The following is a 26,747-nucleotide window of genomic DNA, read 5'->3' as shown; positions in this document are numbered from 1 at the left end:
ATAAATAGTAAGACTGACTTAATTTGAGGTTTGAAAGTTCCCCCTCTCCCCCTGGCTAAGCCTGCGGTAAGGGATTTGTTGCTATGCCAACCATCTGTTATCTTAGCATAATCTATTACAAAAAGGAAATTGACGTTTGTTAACTCAGAATTTTAACTGGGGTCTGCTTTTCGACTAAAATGTAATTTTATTAAACGAGTGAGTAGATGAAAACATAAGTCATTGCATTGACACTAGTCACCTGCGTCGGAGTTGTTGGAGATAAATGGAAGTAGTGTTGAGGTTAAATTAAGAAGCTTAAAGACGCATACAAATGAACTTAATGACACAACTTTTTTAGTATTGTATTCCACCAACAGATACAGCTTTTCAGCAAGTTTAAATGTGTCAATCTTCTGCCGTTATTGTGTCGCGACAGGCAACACATAAAAGTCAGTCTTACAGTGCGTTTACACTGCAGCGTCGCGAGCGACGTGACAACATGCTTTCCATTCATTTTCAATTGAACCAGGCGAATCGCTTGCGTGGTGCATTGTGGGTAGCGACGCAACGCGATCCAAGCTATTCGAGTTGAGATTTTCTCAACTTTATGCAAATGAGGAACGATTTTCGCTAGCGATGGCCAATCGGAGTGTTTTCTTGTTTCTCATAACGTAGCAACCATGGTAAACATTTCTAGCTTTCAGTTTAAAGATGGAGGAGAAACTAATCGCTTGTGTAGCTGCATATCCAGTCCTGTACGATACGTCTCTGTATTTGTACAGAGACATTAATAAAAAGAATGAGGCCTGGCGCAGGGTTGCCGATGTTGTCGGTGCTCCTGGTGGGTTTTTTGTACTTTCAAATTCAGTCTTGTCACATTACGTAACTTCGTTCTGTGGTAACTAGCTAGCTAGCCTGGCTGGGACTCCCTAGTCGTATCGACAGATTAGCAGACACTTTGAGTAATATAATCAAACATTTTTACACGTCAACTTGTATGTTTATTAAACATTTTTGTATTTTGTATAGGCTACAAGTTGTATTTTGATCAATTTTGCGAGTACGTAAACCCAAGTCTGCACACTTTTCCATGACATTATACGAACTACAACAGTGACTTTAGAGAACTACAACTCTGCATTAATCTGTCTGACACGCCCCCGAGCGTGGTGCACTGTGGGAAAGCATGCGATGGTAAGCGATTTGCATCGCTGCAGTGTAAACGCACCGTTACATTAGTCACTCAAAGGGAAGCTTTATGCAACAGGTAAAATACCTGTCTATGGCAAGTCTGACAAAGTAACATTTAAGTCTAAGACTGTCTATTTTTTGCAACTGGCCCCATGTCCTAATAAAGACATCATCAATATGAGTTTTTGTGACCCAGAAAATCATATGGTCATCCCAAACCATAATACGCCTAGTTAAAATCCCGGGCTGATCATTAGTTTTAATAGACCAAACCACCACTTTTTTGCTAGGTCAATAGATTTAGGTTTACCACCTTCTTTGGTATAGTGGTGGATAAGGCTGCGGTCTTACACTGTTCTGAAAGTGACAAGAAAATCCTTTAAACTTTGTCAGAAACAAAATGTTACCGCATTAATTATTTTGTCAGCTTTCTCTTGGAACAGCTTTGATGCCTTATCCTCCATCCCTTTCTTAAAGGCACTCGACAGGACCAGAGATCCAGGGAAAACCTTGGCTAAAATGTAAAAACAAGAGGTTAAAATATGCTAAACCACAAAAAGATAAAAACCTAATAAATAGATGAATGTCTTCCCAGGGAGGGAAGACACTTTATAATTGACAGTTTGTCCCCCCCTAAAACGTTTTTATCATAGCTTTAAATCTATCAACTTCCCTAGTTACTTGATTGAAACATATTAACACCTAATACGTACAGGCATAGACCCCCAAATAATTTATGCAAATCACTCAAAAAACAAACTAAAAGCCTTTAAGGAGGCTGATATGCCAACAGATACTAACCTTGAGTGATAAAGGTTATTTATGGGTTGCATGCATGTTAAGATACCCACCTCCTTCACAACGTTTCTCGTTGACAGAGTAGGATTGGCCGGGTTCACATAAACAGATGGAGCCATTATAACGCCTCTGACAGGTGCTACCCACCCCACATGGGTTTGGGATACAAGGATCTGAACAAAAAAGGCACACACAAAACATTTGTAACACGCTCTGGTGAAAAGGGGCGGTGGTCGGTAAAGAATGTATAATACATTACAGTACAATTCTTGAACTGTCATCACCAGCTGCATCACGGGCACGGCACTATCTATAATTCCAGTTATTAATATTTGTGGCATCTTAATCACCGAATGCATCACGGGAACTGTGCACTAGTGAATATAGCAACAGGAAAAATGTTGGTAACACTTTATAATAAGTCAACGCTTTTTGGCATTTACAAAGTGTTAACTAATAGGTAGTTAACCCTTTATAAAACATTTTGAAACATTAACAATACATTATTAAATAGTTAATAAGCTTATTATTAAATGCTATGTTAATCATTAATAAACACTGTTAAACATTATGGATTTGATTCATAATACAATTCATAAGGTGTTTGATAACTGCATTACCATACTTTATAGACAGCTTGTTAATATAGTTGCAAACCAGTAGTTTATAATCTGTTAATGGTACATGAGCTGGTATAGAAAGCATTAGCAAATGGTGAACAAACCATTTACATTACCTTTACAAAGCATGAGTAAATAACTAACAACATATTAACTGGAAAAGAACTGGAATTTCTGGCATTTTCTGTAATAATGTTGGAGAAATATTCTCTCCTTGCTAGACGGATGGTTTTGTTATAGGTGGTTAGTGTATCTTTGTAGATATTGTAGTGGATATTGATCTTTGTTTTCCTCCATTTTCTCTCTGCTGCATGGCATTTTCTTTTCGTTTCACTAACATTTTTATTTCTCAGCCATGGGGAGGTTATGCTTGTGCACTTCTTTTTGGTTTTCAGTGGTGCAACAGAGTCTAACACAGATAATAGTGCATCATTGAGGTTCTCTACCATTTCATTCAGAGAGCAATCATGGTTAGTCGGCTCATATAGAGCAAATTGTTCAGAAAATGTCATCATAGCTGTATTGTCTAAATATCTTCTATGGACTAAGAATTCTTTTTTGTTTTTTGTTAGGATAATTTCCACATTAAAAAGTATATAATGATGGTCTGAGAGGGGTAGATCAGTTATTGAAATATTATTGATATTTAGTCCAGTTGTTATCACTAGATCTAGTGTGTTTCCGTGCCGGTGTGTTGGGTCTGTTATGTGTTGAGTTAGATTGAAACTGTCAAGGAGATTTAAGAGCTCAATAGTTCTTGGGTCTGCTTTTTTATTTACTTGGATATTTAAGTCTCCGTTTAAAACTACTTTGTCATATCTAGTGACACATAGTGATAATAGTTCAGAGAATTCTTGTATGAATATTGGCGAGTGCTTGGGTGGCCGATATATAATAACAAAAAGTATTGATTCGGTTTTGAGCTCTATAGAAAGATATTCATATGATGTGAATTCACCTAGCTCAGTGATTTTGAACAACAGTTTAGAGGAGAAAATAGCTGCGACTCCTCCACCTTTTTTTGATGTCCTTGAAACTTGGTGAAAGCTGTAATCAGGCGGACACGCTTCTATCAAAGTTGCTGTTGCCGTGTCATTGTTTAACCAGGTTTCTGTTAGATAGATGCAGTCTAAGTTGTTTTCTTTGACCAGATCATTAACTAGAAATGTTTTGTTATTTAGTGATCTAACATTTAGAAGGGCCAGTTTCATCTGTGGGGTAGAGACGGCACCTGAGCAGGTGGGATGCGTCGGCAAGAACAACTCCCTGATGCACGAGAGAACAAGCTCAACCCTCTTTTCATCTTTCTGTTTTAATTGCACTGTATAATATATGCTGGAGCAGGGACAGACAGCCAGTTGGACTGCGTGAACCAACCCAAACTCTGTTGCGGGTAGGGAAACGTAGACAACCCCAGAGCTCTGTACTTGTTGATTTCCAACTGCTGTATTAAAGCTGATATTATCGGACCTCTGCGACTCCAGACCACTCTTTCTAGAACACAGACTTGTGTCATTGAATACCATCATTACATATTGGAATAGACACAAAGAATTTAAGTCCTTCAACTGTTGACCCCGACGCTGAAAAGAGGGAGTCCAGAGGGTTCCGGCCTGACCGACGGATCGGGAGAGAGACCCATACACCGGTACGAGGAGGCAGACGTAATCGTCAGGGGCCCCTCAACATAAAAAAAAAGGTAAGCAGACACCTGTTAATTCAGTGTACTGCTATTCGGAACTGAGAACCAAATTTAGACGATGACTATGTTTCATCGTACCTAATCAAACCAACAGTGGTGGGAAATCAACCGTTTTTGTGTTTTGTTTTTGTCTTTGTCAAGGAGAGGTTAGAGTCCTCTCCAAAAGGGTGAGAGTCCTAACACGTGTTTTGTCTTTGTCAAGGAGAGGGTAGAGTCCTCTCCAAGAGGGTAAGATTCCCTATATGTGTTTTGTCTTTGTCAAGGAGAGGTTAGAGTCCTTTTCAAGAGGGTGAGAGTCCCTATACGTGTTTTGTCTTTGTCAAGGAGAGGTTAGAGTCCTCTCCAAGGGTTAGAGTCCCTGAACTTGTTATGTGTTTATAAGAAAGGAGAGGTTAGAGTTCTCTCCAAGGGTTAGAGTCCCTGAACTTGTTTTGTGTTTATAAAAAAGGAGAGGTTATAGTCCTCTCCAAGGGTTAGAGTCCCTGAACTTGTAATATTTGTGTGGAGTCAGATTGAGTTGAATAAATATAGAGAGGAGTGTGTTTTTTTTTTTTTTCTCCTTTGACCAAGAAGTTACAGAAATCCCGAGGAGAGATGGAGAAAGTTGGGGGCTAAAAGAGTCCCATTACGTTGAGCTCTTACAAAGGTGATCCCAGAGGGTATACCCCTGGTTTATAAATTGGATCTAATACAATTGGAAGAGTTATACTAGAGCGAAATTAAGTAAATAGACGGTAAACGCCAACCAGCTGTGTTGGTCAAAGAATGGTTTGAGGAAATGTATGTGAAAAATTATGAGGAAACGATTAGAAAGTTACATAAAAGATTGGTTTAGAGAGGATCATGCAAGGTTATGAACTGAAACACTGATGTTTTGAAGAGGAAACTATGAATATACTTTGAAGGTATATGGGATAACATTTTAAGTCAAAATAGTCAAATCTACGGTTTTTAAGAGTTTTGATAAAGGTATTCTGTTTATTCTGTTTATTGCGATACCCTTTAGCCCTTTAAGGGCTAATCTTCCAGGGTTCGAAGATCAAAAAAGATCAAAGAAACATAGTCATACATAATCATCACATAAAATATACAGTTCCCATAACTATTAATCTAGCAAATAGGGTATGCTAAAAAAGTGTTTTTCTTAAAGTTTTCTTGAATAGTTTTAAATCCAAATGCTATAAACACTCTTTCGTTATCTCCATCCCTCCTGTTTGAGACATGATTCATCCCATGGCTCAAATCAGCACATAACGAAACAGATTCCTTAGTAACATAAGGTCCTCTTGTGACTATTTTACCGAATCACACCTCTTTTTATCAAAGATATGATAAAAGTAATTTTCATTATGCCAAACCAGAATCCGTATGCTTCTTAAATGAAATATAGTTGAAATCTGAAATTAGTTGTAGAAGATACACGTATCTGAATGTTGATAAACCTGGAAAGCTTAAGAGAGGTGTGATTGTTTTGTGTTAACCGGCGCTCAACGTTCTAATGATTATTTCAGTACATAAAAATAAAACAATATTCACACTATCAAATTCCAGGATACTGCTTTCTTTACTTATCCTAGATATGTGTTTTAACACCCAGTATTTTTGTACTGACTACATTGCACTGTACCCGGCCCAATTATGGTTTGTGTTATGTGTAATTTTTTTTTACAGTTTTTTAAAATGAAAACTGTAAAAAAAATTAAAAAAAACTGTGACTGGAACCTGTCACATTTTTCAAAATAATTAAAAAAACTATATTTTTCATATTTGAATATTTAATGTTAAGGCAGTGATACGTCAACTGCTCTATAATTGCATTCTGCAGTCCAGAATTTCATATTTTCACTTTGTAAAACTTTGTAAACAACACAATGGAGAGGTGCTGACCAGCTAGGTAACCAATTCAGAAATATTTAAAAATAAAAAATGGTTAATATACCTTTGACTACATTTTGATTACTGCTAAAAGATTAACATAATGCACTTATTTTTTCATGTCTGTTTGAATTATGTTTTTACTTAACATTTGTTAAAGGTCCCATGACATGCTGTTTTTGGATGCTTTTATATAGGCCTTAGTGGTCCCCTAATGTTGTATCTGAAGTCTCTTTCCCGAAATTCAGCCTTGGTGCATAATTACAGCCACTACGAGCAGTCCCACAACAAGCTTTCCTCAGGACGTGCTGTTTCTGTGTCTGTAGCTTTAAATGCTAATGAGGAGGAGAGAGGCGGCACCATGCGCTAATGTTTACAGTGGATGTATCGCAATGGCTCGTAGCCCCGTTGCTGTAAGATGCCTCGAATTTGCCCATTCTCATCTGATCACCCTGGTTTGCAGAGGTGCACACTCATAGTCATTTCAATGAGGGGAAAGGCGGATATCGCTCCTGCCATAACACCAACAGCAGAATGGTTATCCAAATAACAAAGAAGTGTACAACACTCGCGTTACAGTGTGTGTATTCACACACATACTTGATGCTATCTACTTTTACATTAGCGACAGTAACTGAGCTGTTGGCTGCAGAGCTAATGTTACAGCCACATTCTAAGGGTAGCAAGCTAGGTAACCATATACAGTAAAGCAACAAAATGATATAGCGTTAGTTGACTTATTTGTCAGAGGTTTGTAGCTGGACCAAGGAGAGTTGGTACTGATCCAGAATTTAATTTCAGACGGTCAGCAAGGCCAGCTTTGTATTGGCCCAAGTTGAGGAAACAGTCGTGGCTGAAATGTTTGGCGCAGACATACAAAACTTTAGGAAGTTGTGTCGGCGCATTTCCAGAGAAAATTTTATTAAGACACTGAGGGCCTCATGTACGTACATTTGCAAACGTAGCGTTATTAGCGCCATGGCCAACCCGCAGATTGCGCACGCTGTGATACTTCAGTTTACGTTGTATTTACGAAGCCTGCAGGTCATCGGGTAATCAGCGCCTTTCTCCGCCCACGATACCGTACATTGCAAGCATTTAAATGCGCAATTGAATGGGCCTCCTTTTCTCTTTCTATTATGGATCAGCCACCAAAGTCAAAACAGCGACGACATTATCCTGATGCCAATATTTGTGATGTAGCAAGGAGTTTAACAACTGCTGGAATGGAATGTGAACGCCGAGTCGGAGATTCGATGTAATCTTTGATTTCTTCCAGGAACTGTAATATTGCATGGCTGCTTAATCTGTAACGCGTAATGATTTTGTGTTCACTCAACTCAAAAAGTGTGATCCCTGTGGCAAAATTCGTCTTGCTCGGGTTACGGCTGCCATTTCACCAGGAGGCATATGCACATCCTGGTTTACGTCTGCTTTTAACAGGCGGAGAATTGTCACCGCAAAATAGAGGTGCGCTTTCACAGGCGGTTTTTGTACATACCACGGAATACATAATTAGGCGCACTTTACGCATCCCCTCCCATCTCTTTATGGGAAACTCCCACTTTTCCCTTGACCCTCCCGTGAATGCATATGCATGAAATGGAAAAGCACAATTTGCCATTTTCAGTTCCCGCTACAGGCAGTCTGCGCTTTTACCTCAGTGCGGCATGTTTGTACATACCTCGCCATGCTTTTACGCGCAAATTGCGAAACAAATACGCCTGAAATGGGCGCAAAAGCGTGAGTACATGAGGCCCTGGGTCTTCAGAGGCTCAGATGAAGGAACAAAACATTTTGGTTTTCATTTGTACATCCAAACACTGAGCAACTTGTTGTGTACTTCGTTTGTTTGCAATCCATGATCTTGAGTAAAAACCGATATCGCACTCGCATGGTCGTAGTAGCTCAGTTTCTCATGGGCATGCCAGATTCTCTAGGTGGGCAAAGCAGAGAAAGGGGAGGTAACCTTCGCTCTTATGACGTCATAAAACCAGCATTTTCAAAACCGAGCATTTCAGCTTTCATTTTCTCAAAGGCGGACAAGAGAACCCAGGGCTTGGTTTATACCTATCAACATTTCTAGCCACTGGGGGACCAAAGGCAGGCTAGGGGGAACTCATATTAATGTTAAATAACCTCCTAAAGTGAAATCACTGGACGGTCTTATGGAAAATGAAATGTTTCTTATTGTTATAACAGGTGTCAAACTGAAGCCCACGTTATTTTATGTGGCCCGCGGAAACTTAAATGGTGTATTGAAATAAGTCTATGCTGCTTTACAGCGTGCATTGACCATAAACTACTTAACGCAAAGTTCCAAGTTTAACTGTGGGTGAAGGCGAGCATTGTTTGAATGACAGCACTCCTATGCAGCCGGTTCTGCAAACGTACCCCATGCGCATTTTCAGCCAAGGTCCATGGGCATTCAACCCAAGTTGGTATCGCTCTCGAACTTGGTTCGAGTACTCAGCCAAGCTAGATGCATATTTATGCTTCCCCTGTTGACAATTTGGTGCCAGAAATGATAAAGACATCACCTTCACTAAACAAAGTTTTACCAATTGGAAAACGGCAATGTTTATTTTACATAGAGCTCAAACAGCTATTTTACACTCAAATTAAGGCAATTTTTTTTTGCTTGTGCGCTATGTGCGCTCGCATTAACTGTGGAAGTCCCTATCTAGTATCACATCAAACCCAGAATACGTCCAAAGTTTGGGCTAATCCCCAAATGTTTAGGAAGTGTGGCTCCGCGCATGATTAACACTCGAATCGATAAGCAGTCTCAAAAATTGTATTAATATAAAAAAATAATACAATCCCTTTCAGTAATCATTCTACCCCCCAGAAATGTTCACTGCACCTCCAGTCAAAGCAGGCTGAATCCGGCTCTGGATGGAAGGCAGTTTCAAGAAAGATGGGAAAGCAAATACATATTTGTGCTTTAAGGAGAAAAACCGGTATGTATTTTGTGTTATGAGGTGATATTGGTCGTTAAAGAGGGCAATCTCTGTTGGCATATTGACAACACAGAGATAAATATGCCAAATGTAGCCTCCAAGAAAAACAGCAGATTGTCTAAGAATTAAAAGGCGGACTGCAATCGCAGCAAAATATTTTCACAAAAGCTACAGCTAAAATGTTTTTACATCGTAAACATTGTTACATCGTAGTTACAACTGGCCCTTTGAGGGGCAACCATAATGCTGATGTGGTGAAAATGAGTTTGACACCCCTGGTTTATAACATTCTCCAATAACAAGTAAAAAATATAGCTGCAAGCAGCAATTTGTCTCGTTGCTATGTTTTACAACTGGAGGATTGGCCAGAAGACTAGAAACCGTCTAGAAAAAATGAAAAACTATGCTACTGATTGGTTTTGAACCTAGGAACCTAGGATGGTTTTGAACCTAGGATACATTTACCAGCACAGTATCTCATCCAATTGAGCCATTCCCAGACCAGGGGCCTCATGCATAAACGTTGCGTACGCACAAAAAGCTTGCGTACGCTGGTTTTCACGCACACTTTGTGATGTATAAAGATTTACTTGACGTGAGAATGTGCGAGCCGTCTGCAAAGTCTTGTGCAAAGTGCCGAAACTCACCAAACATTACAAAATAAAGTTACCACTATTACGTTTATGACGTTGACTATTCAAAAATATAAAAATAAAAGTTTGATCATGAATGTGGATGATCACATCAAAATGCCAAAACCCAAAACGGGAAATCCTATATAGCCTTCTGTTTAATCCGCTACCACTTAATAACTTCTGTTAAACTTGAGGGTGTCAAACGAACAACAAAATCACTGTTACGATGCGCCACCACTCATTTCTTAATTTAAAGTTTTACATCGGACCATGTCTTCTTAATTTCTGCCATGGTCCGGTTCGCCGAACCCACAGCATTTATGGCCCTATTATAATAATAATGATTTTATTTGTAATGCACTTTACATTGAGCTAAATCTCAAAGTGCTACAGGTTAAAAACAAGAAAGGGCGCAATAGTGACAGTTTTCCACTCCGCCGACTTTCTTTTGTCGCTAATATCTGATGACAGGCCGCCAAACAGGACACATTTTCTCGCCTCCACCTCTGTTATTAGAACCTCGATCTCACAGTCTGTGAATTTTTTCTTTTTTGCGTGTTAAGCCATTTTACCGTATTTCTTCGAATAAACGCTGCAGCGTTTATTAAATAACGTTCATTTTTGGTTCTGCGTTTATTCGAGGGCGGCGTTTATTCGAAGAAATACAGTAATTCAGACAAATAAATGACCTCAGGAGCACATTTATAGTCCATCTGCATATTCATTTATGGGAGGAAGCAAGGCGGGGTCAGTGGCTCGTTCACGTGCGGTCAATCTCACGTTGATTGTGATTTATAAAGGAAAGGTGCGCAGGACCTGGCGTACGACCGGTTTTATACGTGTGAATATTTCTGTGCGTAGGTACTTTGAGTTTTGGCCGTACGCCATCTTCTGGTATGAAAGCTGCGCAAACCTTTATACATGAGGCCCCAGGACTTTATTTAGTTCAGTTACTGGAGGATAAAATAAGACGTTTCTTCAATGGCAAGCATTGTCAGATTTGGTCCAAGCTCAAACAGCTGTAATTCTGTCATATTTTCACATATCAAGGTACGGATGTCATCTTAAAGCCTTTTACGTTTGAAAAACCATCATTCAAAATGACATTTGATTTAGTGACACAAACCTATTGGGGCAATGTGTACATTTACATACATACACCCCTTTTTGCCATGTTGTATTTGATTCATTTTTCCCAAGTAATGTTTTGAAAGACATCAATTATACACATATATACGAAATATAAAGTAAATTGGATCTTTGATTCAAGAGAAGAAGGTTTTTTCGCAAAATGTCACTGTACAGGAAAATCCATCCTGGCGGACCTTATGGGTCCTTGAGGCTTTTTCGTTCCTCATAAAAAATGAGGCATGAACACCAACTTTTGTAAGGATTGGAGCAATACGGTGGCAATGCCATCACGTTGACAAATGTACATTTGGGCGTGGCCTGTGGCGCCCCCTAAGGTCTGATATGGGCCATTCTTGGTGTGGGCGTTAGTTGTGGCATGTTGTATGTGTATTTGCTAAATCTCAATTTTTTTTACCAAAATTTATTATCAATTGCTGAGACCACATCCACGTTAGTTGTATGCCACCACTCGGAGCTATCAGAGCAGTTCACCAATCGCTGTAGCTGTACACAGCAAATAGCAAATAGCCCATCCAACTACCTACCTCATTCCCATATTGTTCCTACCTTATTCCACGTAACTCTTTTATTGTTAAGTGTTTGTCTTATTTATTGCCTTTTCTTTATTTCACTTACTGTATATTATTGACTGTACATTTGTTTACCCCTGTGTAACTTCTGTGTTGTTGTTTTTGTCGCATTGCTTTGCTTTATCTTGGCCAGGGGGGTATTCCAGAAAGCGGGTTTAACAAACTGTAAGTCTAACCCTGAGCTCTAAAATGGGAAAATCAAGAATTTTCGGTTGCATAAACGCTTATTTGAATTAGTTCAATCAACTCTGAATATACATATTCAGAGTTGATTGGACATGTCCACTCTGAGTTAAGCGCAGGCATGAGGACTATATAAAGCCAACATCAATGGAACTCCGACACTAGGATCCACCATGGCACCCATCGACAAAGAACGTCCTCCTACTTCACCCCACTTCAGTTAGATGTGTTAATATGTGTTTTTGGTGAATCTAAGCATATACCTGAAAAAATCAACATGGATGTTGCAATGAAGGAGAGTCAATTAGCGTGGGAGTCAATGCATACATTTGAATCCAGTAGCCAGTCCATACATTGAACATTTAACAACACTGTCCGTTAATATTACCGGTGAAAAAGTGGTGGAATGTGATTGGCATATTTTGCTTCGGCCTGTAAGCTTGTGATTGTAGTATACATTACCTTGGCTTTAATCATATTGGACATGATACAAAGTAAATATCAGTTAGTGCAGTTATTTTCCATCACAGGATGATGATGATGATTATGATGATGAAGAGAAGTTGACTGCTGCCACAGAGATGGATGCAGAGAGGCCTATGTATGGTAGCTACTGGTAGTTCTCTCCCCATGTAAGCCTACTTTTATTTACAGTCTTTTGCTGGATGGGAAATGCCAGGAGGGGTGGGTCCATCAGCCTGCATAGCTGCACACAGTGAGATGTTCAGTTAATGTCTATGTTAACTTAAACACTATCAAACAGATGAATATTTGGTCAATGGCTGGTATTTACAGTTTGCGTTGATGTGCTCAGGGCTTTGCAATCTCTTGTGATATGGATAGAATATTAACCAAACTAGGACTATGGATGGGGTGGTAATGATAAGCAAAGCCATTGCAACCCAGTATAATAATTTATATTTGTTTGTTATTTTATGAATGTGTTTTGTTACTGTATATGGTTTTATAAAATCATCATGTTTGTTAAGTTAATGTTGAATTTAATATTTTTGTTCAATCAATTGTGTTTCATCACTGTTTGATTTGTCCAATCTGTGTCCGGGGTCAAAGGGGAAGAGAGGAGTGAGTGAGGAGAGAAGATGGTGGAGATCAGATCCGAGTTTGTGTGTGTCGAGTTTTGATTATAGTGTTTCCGTCTTTATAAAACTTAAACTTTAGGATAGTAAAGTTAAGTGAGTTGGTTGTGTTGCCAACTAGGTTACCATATTTTCGGAATGTAATTGGTGAGTTGTCGGATAGGCAAATCCACTGTGGGTTACAATTCAAAAAGGGACTGTGTCAGACTGGAAAAGGACATAATTTGACGGATAGCCAAATACAGGAAACTTTCCATTCATCTGGACCCTCACATTCTTCGACGAACTCTGTTGATATTCTCCTGGACGCCGTCGATCTGGTCACCAAACTTTCCTACCGTCATCACTAGGGTTGGGAATCTTTTGGTACCTCACGAATCGATTCCTGAGGTCACGATTCAATAAAAAATCGATTCACGATTTTTAATCAGAAAGAAAATCATCAAATTTCGATTCAATATATACTTACATTTGATTCCAATTTTCAGTTTAGTGTTACTTGTTTCTATTTTACTGTGATAGGCAGTTAGGTGTTTTTGTCGTACAAAAAAATAAATAAACGTACAAGAATAACAAAAACATTTTTATTTTTTAAATCCCACTCACTAGGGGTGGGAATCGTTTGGTACCTCACAATTCTAATCGATTCCCGAGGTCACGATTCAATAAAAAATCGATTCATGATTTTTTCGATATTTAATCAGAAATAAAAAAAGCTTACATTGTCAAATGTAATATATGCTTACATTTGATTCCAGTTTGCTGTTTATTGTTACTTGTTTCTATTTTACTGTGATAGGCAGTTGTGTTTTTGTCGTACAAGAATAAAACAACGTAATTTTTTAAAATCTATTTTTACATTTGTGAATCGATCTGAATCGCTAGAAGACTGAATCGTGATTCAAATGTGAATCTATTTTTTTCCCCACCCCTAATCGTCAAGCCACAAGGTAATTGGTTGTGCCGCGTGTTGCCCATAGACGGCCGCCTCCATCTCGTGCTGTGGGCCAACGTACTGGAGCCACAATACATCTGGTATTCGACGGACTGTTTTTTTTTATTTTCAATTAGTAAAAAACTGTAAAAAACTTTTGGGTATTTCACACTGTTCCTTAAGGTCTCCGAATAGGGTATGTAACATTTGTTGGGTTGAAAATGGCCCGGGTGCTGTTCTATGCCCCCTGATGCTTCCAGTGAATTTGTCCCGGGAAAAAACGCTAGGTTTTCTCCTTTTATGATATGCTCATGAATATATAGATGAGCTGCGCGCTGATTGGTTGGTCAACAACAAGTGAAGCTGCGGACCAAAGACGCAACACGGCCAACAGCACTCACTGAAACATCGAAGGTGGAGACTTGAAATAAAAACTTACAAATAAATCTATTGTGTCTACACAACACTGTTTTCAACAGATTGACTAGATATAATTTGAAATGATTGTTGTTAGTTGTTTCCACTTCTGTTGTAAAGCAAACAGGATCGACTTAGGTGTGTGACGATAGCACTACAGCTTAAGGCCGATATATTCTTCTCCGTTTTGCAAAAAACGGACACATGGGAACGCCCTCCTCTACGGGGAACGCCCTCTCCGAGAGCCCCGGAGAGCTCGACGTGCACCTCCTGAATTTTCTAACTATCCGTCGTAATTTTGGATAGTTACGGATACCCCCTTGGCTGTGATTGGTCAGTATTACGAACCGCTTGCGTCAGGGATTGCCGTGATAAACAGGACGAACAGAATCCTTTGACCGCCATTGCTGTAAGTTTTTACAATTCATATTTCAGCTAAACAGTACATGTATTTCAGCATCTGAATTCAAATGTGATGAGAAATGGGCAGTGTAGTTGTTGAAAATGTGCATATTTTGTTGATGAAATGGCTAATTTGTAAATTTGCTCCGACTTCTCGATAACCTAGGTAAATAACCACTCGACGACGACTTACAAAAAAACGTTGCGCCACCTACTCTTCTGGCGGTGAATTGTTTTCAGCACCCACAGACTACGGAGAAACCATAAACGCAGTCTATCCGTCCGTATCCGTCCGTATCCGTAAGCCCGCCCATCCGTAAACGGAGTCGGAGAAGCATATTGCGGCCTTTAGCAAACAAACTATCGTGATTCAACTCAGCTTCAGTTAGCTCTAGCTATCTTGCTGAAAAATAGATCTGGACAAACATGCATCTTGAATTGTAGATTTACATGACAACACAGGTTATTTATTTGAATGAAACAGTCAGGAGCATGAAATAACGTTAGCCCCATTGCCAGTAAACTAAATCATCACACATTCTACCAATGCTAGATACAGGCAGGATACGTTAGCATTGCTAATAACTGTTAGCGACAACATCATACTACAGCTTGCGGCTGTGATGAACATAAGGTCGGAACAGCACCTCTTTTCAGCAACAGCTTCATAGCAAATCCTGCTTTGCATTGTCCCAGGTTTTCAAAACTGTCCTCGGTGAAATGGTTCAAGCAAATGTGTAATTGAGGGTCGAACTGCACAGGGATCTTTTCATAGACAAACATCACAGCCCGTCGAGTGTTTGGTTCCTTGGGAAGACTCTGAAAAGTGTCAGCATTCCCTGTACAGGCTGGAACACTGGAAGGAGTGCCTGATGGGCACAATAACTTGTTCTAAAAGTCGTGGGTCTGTCAACTAAATGATACACAGAGATGTGATTTCCCAAATGCATATAATTTACTGTACAGCAGTACAATAAAAGTATAAAAGAAGATTACATTAACAGATGCACTGCTATCCATAAAATGAGCCAAGGGGCTAAACATCTATGGCTTACTGAGTTTTTCCCCAAAGGAAAACACGCACAAACACACAATTTGCAAGATTCAACCCAAAGATCAAACCATAAATAAACAAGGATTTCACACAACTCAAAATCAAATTAACAAAATACTCAGACTTTGGGTGTAACTTCACAGCAAAATAATGTTAATGGTGGGAAAAACTCTGTAAGAACATCTAGTTACTCCGAGGCAGACAAGAATAAACTTTGAACTTAGCCAGTACATCACATGTACTACATAATAAAAACATTTTCACACCACTGTATATTTTGCAGATATTAGTGAAAAGAACTCAGGGCGCCCTAGTATTTTGCCAATTTAAGTTATGCCTAAAACCGAGGCATGAACAGCGCTAAACCATCATTATTTCCTGGCCAGTTCAAGGTCCAAAAAGCAACAGTGACAAGGCCAGGGACCACACAGGGAATTATGACATCGGCCTAATCATGTGTCAGATGGTTGAGACAGTCACATTCACAATCTAAGCTTCTACTTCCACATTTAGACCAACATTTGTAACTACATTCATTAAACATTGCATCTCCTCTTAAAGTGAGAAGCCTTAAAGGTGACATGACATGAAAACTTCACTTTAGGAGGTTATTGGGTGTGCTGAAGCCTTCGGCGAGAGCACAACCTTTGTTCTCTCACATATATATTTATTATTATTTATTGTTTATTTTCGCCCCCCTAAAACTCAGTCAATATTTGGCCTACACAGACAACGTAGGTGTCAAAAGTTTCGTCTTGGTAGCGATTGAGTTGCTTGTATTGGAATTTACGTTCCGTTGCATGGTTTAGGCTGAAGTTAAGTTTTTGTGGCGAAAAGTGAAGCTAACGGTGGCTAATTTGCTAGCCACAGTCACTGACGTTACTAACGTCACTACGTCACTAACGTCACGAAAACACGCGTGACTACCTTTGGCAGAACATTCGTTTCGCATCTGTTAACTTGGGGGATAGCTAGGCTAACTATAGCTTTACTGCAAGGCAGCTGCAGAAACGCCACAAGCAAAGAGGCCAGGGTGATAACTATTTACTCATTTTACTTTGTGATATGACACACAATTGTGATGTGTAATGTACAGTATAAGCTGATATTATTAAGGAAGTACATCTACTTTCGGAAACAGTAGTCTACTATTTCACTGAAGTATTAGCATCATGACATTAGCCTGTGTTGCCCGGGCAACACATACTACAGTGGTCTATGATGTAGCGTTATCTGTTTTCAATCGGTAAAATAAACATTCCTCACATATACATTTTCGTTGTAGGATTTATTATGACATTAGATTACAAGTAAACGATTTGTGAGTGAAATTATCATTACCAGTGGTTTAATTCCAGTGTATCACTGCAACGCTGTAGCCTACGCGAGACACTACAAAAACATCTACACAGCTGTAGGAAGTCAAACGGCGACAGAACATGTTCGGCACTCCCCTTACTTAAATCAAAAGTCTATCTAACTACTAACCTGAACTTCATTGCCACAGCCTAAACTTTGTCAATCTGTTCATGAAAATAATTAATTTCAGCCTAAACCGTACAACGGAACGTTAAATCCAATTCAACCAACGCAATCGCTACCGAGACGAACACAGCAGTAGTCTAGTATTGTACCGTAGTAGTACAATTTACCGGGGCAGCTTCTCCACACAGGGCTATATCGCATTTTGCGTTGTTACTGACAATGATCGCTACCAGTGAGCTTTTTATGAATGAGCGATTTTCCACTAAATAAATGTCAAGCTTATTTACGTTTTTGGGGGCATATTTTCAGTTAGCAGATGGTACTGTTTGAATCGCGATTCCATCTTCTACTGCCGGTAACGTCGTAGAATAATCTTCAAAGGGGGTTCTTTATTCATGAATGAATGCAATATGAGTAGGCTAAATGCCTGAAAATATCACGAGAAGGGAAAACTTAAAAGGACGTTTAAGTCTTAGAGATTAGGTCAATTTGTACACCGGTCTGCCAAATTTATTCGTTTTGATTCAACGATGAGGCTGCCTCTTGCAGGGGAAATGAGAAGACATCTATTTCATTCTACACTTCGCTCGTATTTTCAGTTGTAAATGAGCAGCAAAAAAAAATGCTTTTAAATCTATGTAATCTTTATAAATAATAAGTATGCATTTTTATATAAAATACAGAAATATCAGTTGTAAAAATGTCATTAAAAAACGGACCCCTGTCCAACCGACGCAAGCAAGCACACCCTACAATTTCCCCAGAAATTGTACCCTCTCTAGTTTAACATTAATATGAGTTCCCCTAGCCTGCCTTTGGTCCCCCAGTGGCTAGAATTTTCGATCGGTGTAAACCAAGCCCTGGGTGTTCTTCTCCGCCTTTCAGAAAATGAAAGCTCAATTGCTCAGTTTGAAAATCTCCTCTTTGTTACGTCACAAGGAGGAAGGTTACCTCCCCTCTCTCTGCTTTGCCCGCCCAGAGAATCTGGCCCGCCCATAAGAAACTGAGCTACGACCGTGCAAGTGTTTTTATCCTCGAGAGACATCATGGCTTGCAAACGAACGAAGCATTACATTTGCTCAGTTTGGATGTACAAAGGAAAACAAAAATATTTTACAGTTCCTTCATCCGAGCCTCTGAAGACCCAGTATCTTAATTTTATTTTCTCTGGAAATGCGCCTACACAACTTCTGTTGTAGGCGCATTTGTTTTGTATGTCTGCGCCAAACACTTCAGCCACAACTGTTTCCTCAACTTGAGCTAATACAAAACTGGCCTTGCTGAAATTAAATTCTGGATCAGTACTAACTCTCCTTCGTCCAGCTACTAACCTCGGACAAGTAAGTTAACTAACGCTATATCATTTTGTAGCTTTACTGTATATGGTTACCTAGCTTGCTACCCTTAGAATGTGGCTGTAACATTAGCTCTGCAGCTAACAGCTGAGTTACTGTCGCTAATGGAAAGGTAGATAGCATCAAGTATGTGTGTGAATACACATGCTGTAACTGTTGCTGTTGTACACTTCTTTGTTATTTGGATAACCGTTCTGCTGTTGGTGTTATGGCGCGCGCGATATCCGCCTTTCCCCTCATTGAAATGACTGAGTGTGTACCTCTGCAAACCAGGGTTATCAGATGAGAATGGGCAAATTCGAGGCATCTTACAGCAACGGGGCTACAGCCATTGCGATACATCCATTGTAAACATTAGCGCATGGTGCCGCCCCTCCGCTCCTCATTAGCATTTAAAGCTACAGACACCAAAACAGCGCGTTCTGAGGAATGCTCCTTGTGGGACTGCTAGTAGTGGCTGTAATTCTGCACCAAGGCTGAATTTCGGGAAAGAGACTTCTGATACAGTATATGGGGACCACTAAGGCATATATAAAAGCATCCAAAAACAGCATGTCATGTCTCCTTTAAGTTAAGTAACATCTGGTAATAAACCATGAAGCGACAACAAACCTGGTGCCTCTGTTGTTGTTATTGTCGGGTCTGTTGTTACTGGAGGGTTGGTGGTTGCTGTAGTGTCTGTAGAGATGTGAGAAAGCAGAGGGAGATTGTCAATGATCAGTCAGTGATTACTGGGGTAGTGAGGCAGCTCCAGGGGTAGCGTTACTAGGGTAGTGAGGAAGCTCCAGGGGTAGCGTTACTGGGGTAGTGAGGCAGCTCCAGGGGTAGCGTTACTAGGGTAGTGAGGAAGCTCCAGGGGTAGCGTTACTGGGGTAGTGAGACAGCTGCAGGGGTAGCGTTACTGGGTGTTCATGAACAAGCTTAGGGGGTGATGTAGTGTTTCTAACAGTTGATGTTAGCCTCAGTATTGGGCAGTATGTTCTGTTCTTCTGTAAATTGTTACTGTAACTGTACAAAAAAGAAACGTTGCCAGTGTGGTGATTGTATTTTTGTTTTATTTGTGGTCAGGTATTGACCACCTGATCAAAAGTTGTACAAATAAAATAGCTTTTTTTCCTCTCATTTGCTGCCTATCATTTTTGTTTTATTGTATTTTATAGCCTGGTATTGACTTAGTTGACTTGGGAGTTAGGTGGCTGAGCAGTTAGGGAATCGGGCTGGTAATCAGAAAGTGCCAAATGACGTTGTGTCCTTGGGCAAGGCACTTCACCCTACTTGCCTCGGGGGAATGTCCCTGTACTTACTGTAAGTCGCTCTGGATAAGAGCGTCTGCTAAATGACTAAATGTAAATGTAGTTAACCAGTGTTAGTGATCAGTTTTGCAAAACTTTCCTCTTTATGTACAAATGGTTAATCTGTTTGTGACCTCAAGCTGAAGCGAACTTGGGTTCTGCAGCAGGACAATAATCCAAAACACACCAGCAAGGCCACCTCTGAATGGCTGAAGAAAAACAAAATGAAGACTTTGGAGTGGCCTTGTCAAAGTCCTGACCTGAATCCTATTGAGATGCTGTGGCATGACCTTAAAAAGGCAGTTCATGCTCAAAAACCCTCCAATGTGGCTGAATTACAACAATTCCGCAAAGATGAGTGGGCCAACATTCCTCCACAGCGCTGTAAAAGACTCATTGCAAGTTATCACAAACGCTTGATTGCAGTTGTTGCTGCTAAGGGTGGCCCAACCAGTTATTAGGTTGTAGGGGGCAATCACTTTTTCACACAGGGCGAGGCAGGTTTGCATTTTGTGTTTACTTGTGTTATCTTTGTCTTATATTTCAATTTGTTTGATGATCTGAAACATTTAAGTGTGACAAACATGCAAAAAAAATAAGAAATCTGGAAGGGGGCAAAAACATTTTCACACCACTGTATATTTTGCAGATATTAGTGAAAAGAACTCAGGGCGCCCTAGTATTTTGCCAATTTAAGTTATGCCTAAAACCGAGGCATGAACAGCGCTAAACCATCATTATTTCCTGGCCAGTTCAAGGTCCAAAAAGCAACAGTGACAAGGCCAGGGACCACACAGGGAATTATGACATCGGCCTAATCATGTGTCAGATGGTTGAGACAGTCACATTCACAATCTAAGCTTCTACTTCCACATTTAGACCAACATTTGTAACTACATTCATTAAACATTGCATCTGCTCTTAAAGTGAGAAGCCTTAAAGGTGACATGACATGAAAACTTCACTTTAGGAGGTTATTTAACATTAATATGAGTTCCCCTAGCCTGCCTTTGGTCCCCCAGTGGCTAGAATTTTCGATCGGTGTAAACCAAGCCCTGGGTGTTCTTCTCCGCCTTTCAGAAAATGAAAGCTCAATTGCTCTGTTTGAAAATCTCCTCTTTGTTACGTCACAAGGAGGAAGGTTACCTCCCCTCTCTCTGCTTTGCCCGCCCAGAGAATCTGGCCCGCCCATAAGAAACTGAGCTACGACCGTGCAAGTGTTTTTATCCTCGAGAGACATCATGGCTTGTAAACGAACGAAGCATTACATTTGCTCAGTTTGGATGTACAAAGGAAAACAAAAATATTTTTACAGTTCCTTCATCCGAGCCTCTGAAGACCCAGTATCTTAATTTTATTTTCTCTGGAAATGCGCCTACACAACTTCTGTTGTAGGCGCATTTGTTTTGTATGTCTGCGCCAAACACTTCAGCCACGACTGTTTCCTCAACTTGAGCTAATACAAAACTGGCCTTGCTGAAATTAAATTCTGGATCAGTACTAACTCTCCTTCGTCCAGCTACTAACCTCGGACAAGTAAGTTAACTAACGCTATATCATTTTGTAGCTTTACTGTATATGGTTACCTAGCTTGCTACCCTTAGAATGTGGCTGTAACATTAGCTCTGCAGCTAACAGCTGAGTTACTGTCGCTAATGGAAAGGTAGATAGCATCAAGTATGTGTGTGAATACACATGCTGTAACGTGAGTGTTGTACACTTCTTTGTTATTTGGATAACCGTTCTGCTGTTGGTGTTATGGCGCGCGCGATATCCGCCTTTCCCCTCATTGAAATGACTGAGTGTGTACCTCTGCAAACCAGGGTTATCAGATGAGAATGGGCAAATTCGAGGCATCTTACAGCAACGGGGCTACAGCCATTGCGATACATCCATTGTAAACATTAGCGCATGGTGCCGCCCCTCCGCTCCTCATTAGCATTTAAAGCTACAGACACCAAAACAGCGCGTTCTGAGGAATGCTCCTTGTGGGACTGCTAGTAGTGGCTGTAATTCTGCACCAAGGCTGAATTTCGGGAAAGAGACTTCTGATACAGTATATGGGGACCACTAAGGCATATATAAAAGCATCCAAAAACAGCATGTCATGTCTCCTTTAAGTTAAGTAACATCTGGTAATAAACCATGAAGCGACAACAAACCTGGTGCCTCTGTTGTTGTTATTGTCGGGTCTGTTGTTACTGGAGGGTTGGTGGTTGCTGTAGTGTCTGTAGAGATGTGAGAAAGCAGAGGGAGATTGTCAATGATCAGTCAGTGATTACTGGGGTAGTGAGGCAGCTCCAGGGGTAGCGTTACTAGGGTAGTGAGGAAGCTCCAGGGGTAGCGTTACTGGGGTAGTGAGACAGCTGCAGGGGTAGCGTTACTGGGTGTTCATGAACAAGCTTAGGGGGTGATGTAGTGTTTCTAACAGTTGATGTTAGCCTCAGTATTGGGCAGTATGTTCTGTTCTTCTGTAAATTGTTACTGTAACTGTACAAAAAAGAAACGTTGCCAGTGTGGTGATTGTATTTTTGTTTTATTTGTGGTCAGGTATTGACCACCTGATCAAAAGTTGTACAAATAAAATAGCTTTTTTTCCTCTCATTTGCTGCCTATCATTTTTGTTTTATTGTATTTTATAGCCTGGTATTGACTTAGTTGACTTGGGAGTTAGGTGGCTGAGCAGTTAGGGAATCGGGCTGGTAATCAGAAAGTGCCAAATGACGTTGTGTCCTTGGGCAAGGCACTTCACCCTACTTGCCTCGGGGGAATGTCCCTGTACTTACTGTAAGTCGCTCTGGATAAGAGCGTCTGCTAAATGACTAAATGTAAATGTAGTTAACCAGTGTTAGTGATCAGTTTTGCAAAACTTTCCTCTTTATGTACAAATGGTTAATCTGTTTGTGACCTCAAGCTGAAGCGAACTTGGGTTCTGCAGCAGGACAATAATCCAAAACACACCAGCAAGGCCACCTCTGAATGGCTGAAGAAAAACAAAATGAAGACTTTGGAGTGGCCTTGTCAAAGTCCTGACCTGAATCCTATTGAGATGCTGTGGCATGACCTTAAAAAGGCAGTTCATGCTCAAAAACCCTCCAATGTGGCTGAATTACAACAATTCCGCAAAGATGAGTGGGCCAACATTCCTCCACAGCGCTGTAAAAGACTCATTGCAAGTTATCACAAACGCTTGATTGCAGTTGTTGCTGCTAAGGGTGGCCCAACCAGTTATTAGGTTGTAGGGGGCAATCACTTTTTCACACAGGGCGAGGCAGGTTTGCATTTTGTGTTTACTTGTGTTATCTTTGTCTTATATTTAAATTTGTTTGATGATCTGAAACATTTAAGTGCGACAAACATGCAAAAAAAATAAGAAATCTGGAAGGGGGCAAAAACATTTTCACACCACTGTATATTTTGCAGATATTAGTGAAAAGAACTCAGGGCGCCCTAGTATTTTGCCAATTTAAGTTATGCCTAAAACCGAGGCATGAACAGCGCTAAACCATCATTATTTCCTGGCCAGTTCAAGGTCCAAAAAGCAACAGTGACAAGGCCAGGGACCACACAGGGAATTATGACATCGGCCTAATCATGTGTCAGATGGTTGAGACAGTCACATTCACAATCTAAGCTTCTACTTCCACATTTAGACCAACATTTGTAACTACATTCATTAAACATTGCATCTCCTCTTAAAGTGAGAAGCCTTAAAGGTGACATGACATGAAAACTTCACTTTAGGAGGTTATTGGGTGTGCTGAAGCCTTCGGCGAGAGCACAACCTTTGTTCTCTCACATATATATTTATTATTATTTATTGTTTATTTTCGCCCCCCTAAAACTCAGTCAATATTTGGCCTACACAGACAACGTAGGTGTCAAAAGTTTCGTCTTGGTAGCGATTGAGTTGCTTGTATTGGAATTTACGTTCCGTTGCATGGTTTAGGCTGAAGTTAAGTTTTTGTGGCGAAAAGTGAAGCTAACGGTGGCTAATTTGCTAGCCACAGTCACTGACGTTACTAACGTCACTACGTCACTAACGTCACGAAAACACGCGTGACTACCTTTGGCAGAACATTCGTTTCGCATCTGTTAACTTGGGGGATAGCTAGGCTAACTATAGCTTTACTGCAAGGCAGCTGCAGAAACGCCACAAGCAAAGAGGCCAGGGTGATAACTATTTACTCATTTTACTTTGTGATATGACACACAATTGTGATGTGTAATGTACAGTATAAGCTGATATTATTAAGGAAGTACATCTACTTTCGGAAACAGTAGTCTACTATTTCACTGAAGTATTAGCATCATGACATTAGCCTGTGTTGCCCGGGCAACACATACTACAGTGGTCTATGATGTAGCGTTATCTGTTTTCAATCGGTAAAATAAACATTCCTCACATATACATTTTCGTTGTAGGATTTATTATGACATTAGATTACAAGTAAACGATTTGTGAGTGAAATTATCATTACCAGTGGTTTAATTCCAGTGTATCACTGCAACGCTGTAGCCTACGCGAGACACTACAAAAACATCTACACAGCTGTAGGAAGTCAAACGGCGACAGAACATGTTCGGCACTCCCCTTACTTAAATCAAAAGTCTATCTAACTACTAACCTGAACTTCATTGCCACAGCCTAAACTTTGTCAATCTGTTCATGAAAATAATTAATTTCAGCCTAAACCGTACAACGGAACGTTAAATCCAATTCAACCAACGCAATCGCTACCGAGACGAACACAGCAGTAGTCTAGTATTGTACCGTAGTAGTACAATTTACCGGGGCAGCTTCTCCACACAGGGCTATATCGCATTTTGCGTTGTTACTGACAATGATCGCTACCAGTGAGCTTTTTATGAATGAGCGATTTTCCACTAAATAAATGTCAAGCTTATTTACGTTTTTGGGGGCATATTTTCAGTTAGCAGATGGTACTGTTTGAATCGCGATTCCATCTTCTACTGCCGGTAACGTCGTAGAATAATCTTCAAAGGGGGTTCTTTATTCATGAATGAATGCAATATGAGTAGGCTAAATGCCTGAAAATATCACGAGAAGGGAAAACTTAAAAGGACGTTTAAGTCTTAGAGATTAGGTCAATTTGTACACCGGTCTGCCAAATTTATTCGTTTTGATTCAACGATGAGGCTGCCTCTTGCAGGGGAAATGAGAAGACATCTATTTCATTCTACACTTCGCTCGTATTTTCAGTTGTAAATGAGCAGCAAAAAAAAATGCTTTTAAATCTATGTAATCTTTATAAATAATAAGTATGCATTTTTATATAAAATACAGAAATATCAGTTGTAAAAATGTCATTAAAAAACGGACCCCTGTCCAACCGACGCAAGCAAGCACACCCTACAATTTCCCCAGAAATTGTACCCTCTCTAGTTTAACATTAATATGAGTTCCCCTAGCCTGCCTTTGGTCCCCCAGTGGCTAGAATTTTCGATCGGTGTAAACCAAGCCCTGGGTGTTCTTCTCCGCCTTTCAGAAAATGAAAGCTCAATTGCTCAGTTTGAAAATCTCCTCTTTGTTACGTCACAAGGAGGAAGGTTACCTCCCCTCTCTCTGCTTTGCCCGCCCAGAGAATCTGGCCCGCCCATAAGAAACTGAGCTACGACCGTGCAAGTGTTTTTATCCTCGAGAGACATCATGGCTTGCAAACGAACGAAGCATTACATTTGCTCAGTTTGGATGTACAAAGGAAAACAAAAATATTTTACAGTTCCTTCATCCGAGCCTCTGAAGACCCAGTATCTTAATTTTATTTTCTCTGGAAATGCGCCTACACAACTTCTGTTGTAGGCGCATTTGTTTTGTATGTCTGCGCCAAACACTTCAGCCACAACTGTTTCCTCAACTTGAGCTAATACAAAACTGGCCTTGCTGAAATTAAATTCTGGATCAGTACTAACTCTCCTTCGTCCAGCTACTAACCTCGGACAAGTAAGTTAACTAACGCTATATCATTTTGTAGCTTTACTGTATATGGTTACCTAGCTTGCTACCCTTAGAATGTGGCTGTAACATTAGCTCTGCAGCTAACAGCTGAGTTACTGTCGCTAATGGAAAGGTAGATAGCATCAAGTATGTGTGTGAATACACATGCTGTAACTGTTGCTGTTGTACACTTCTTTGTTATTTGGATAACCGTTCTGCTGTTGGTGTTATGGCGCGCGCGATATCCGCCTTTCCCCTCATTGAAATGACTGAGTGTGTACCTCTGCAAACCAGGGTTATCAGATGAGAATGGGCAAATTCGAGGCATCTTACAGCAACGGGGATACAGCCATTGCGATACATCCATTGTAAACATTAGCGCATGGTGCCGCCCCTCCGCTCCTCATTAGCATTTAAAGCTACAGACACCAAAACAGCGCGTTCTGAGGAATGCTCCTTGTGGGACTGCTAGTAGTGGCTGTAATTCAGCACCAAGGCTGAATTTCGGGAAAGAGACTTCTGATACAGTATATGGGGACCACTAAGGCCTATATAAAAGCATCCAAAAACAGCATGTCATGTCTCCTTTAAGTTAAGTAACATCTGGTAATAAACCATGAAGCGACAACAAACCTGGTGCCTCTGTTGTTGTTATTGTCGGGTCTGTTGTTACTGGAGGGTTGGTGGTTGCTGTAGTGTCTGTAGAGATGTGAGAAAGCAGAGGGAGATTGTCAATGATCAGTCAGTGATTACTGGGGTAGTGAGGCAGCTCCAGGGGTAGCGTTACTAGGGTAGTGAGGAAGCTCCAGGGGTAGCGTTACTGGGGTAGTGAGACAGCTGCAGGGGTAGCGTTACTGGGTGTTCATGAACAAGCTTAGGGGGTGATGTAGTGTTTCTAACAGTTGATGTTAGCCTCAGTATTGGGCAGTATGTTCTGTTCTTCTGTAAATTGTTACTGTAACTGTACAAAAAAGAAATGTTGCCAGTGTGGTGATTGTATTTTTGTTTTATTTGTGGTCAGGTATTGACCACCTGATCAAAAGTTGTAAAAATAAAATAGCTTTTTTTCCTCTCATTTGCTG

The 26,747-nt window shown here is 40.3% G+C and overlaps 1 protein-coding gene across 1 annotated transcript in view; it reads right to left on the bottom strand.

Annotated features, from left to right (window-relative positions):
- LOC134031618 (protein HEG homolog 1-like) overlaps positions 1–19,089 on the bottom strand; it is a 92,853-nt gene extending 73,764 nt beyond the window's left edge. Inside the window, exons 1-3 of the mRNA XM_062475326.1 lie at positions 19,027–19,089; positions 2,025–2,144; positions 1,581–1,687 (exon numbers count right to left, since the gene is read on the bottom strand). Coding sequence (XP_062331310.1) covers positions 1,581–1,637 — 57 coding nt within the window. The 5' untranslated portion in view covers positions 1,638–1,687; positions 2,025–2,144; positions 19,027–19,089. The remainder of the gene's footprint in view (positions 1–1,580; positions 1,688–2,024; positions 2,145–19,026) is intronic.
- Between the last annotated feature and the right edge of the window lie 7,658 nt (positions 19,090–26,747).

This window comes from Osmerus eperlanus, chromosome 12 (assembly GCF_963692335.1).
Source record: "Osmerus eperlanus chromosome 12, fOsmEpe2.1, whole genome shotgun sequence".
NCBI classification, from domain to species: domain Eukaryota; kingdom Metazoa; phylum Chordata; class Actinopteri; order Osmeriformes; family Osmeridae; genus Osmerus; species Osmerus eperlanus.
The sequence above is the reverse complement of the archived record's forward strand: the minus strand, read 5'-3'. Positions and strand labels throughout refer to the sequence as shown.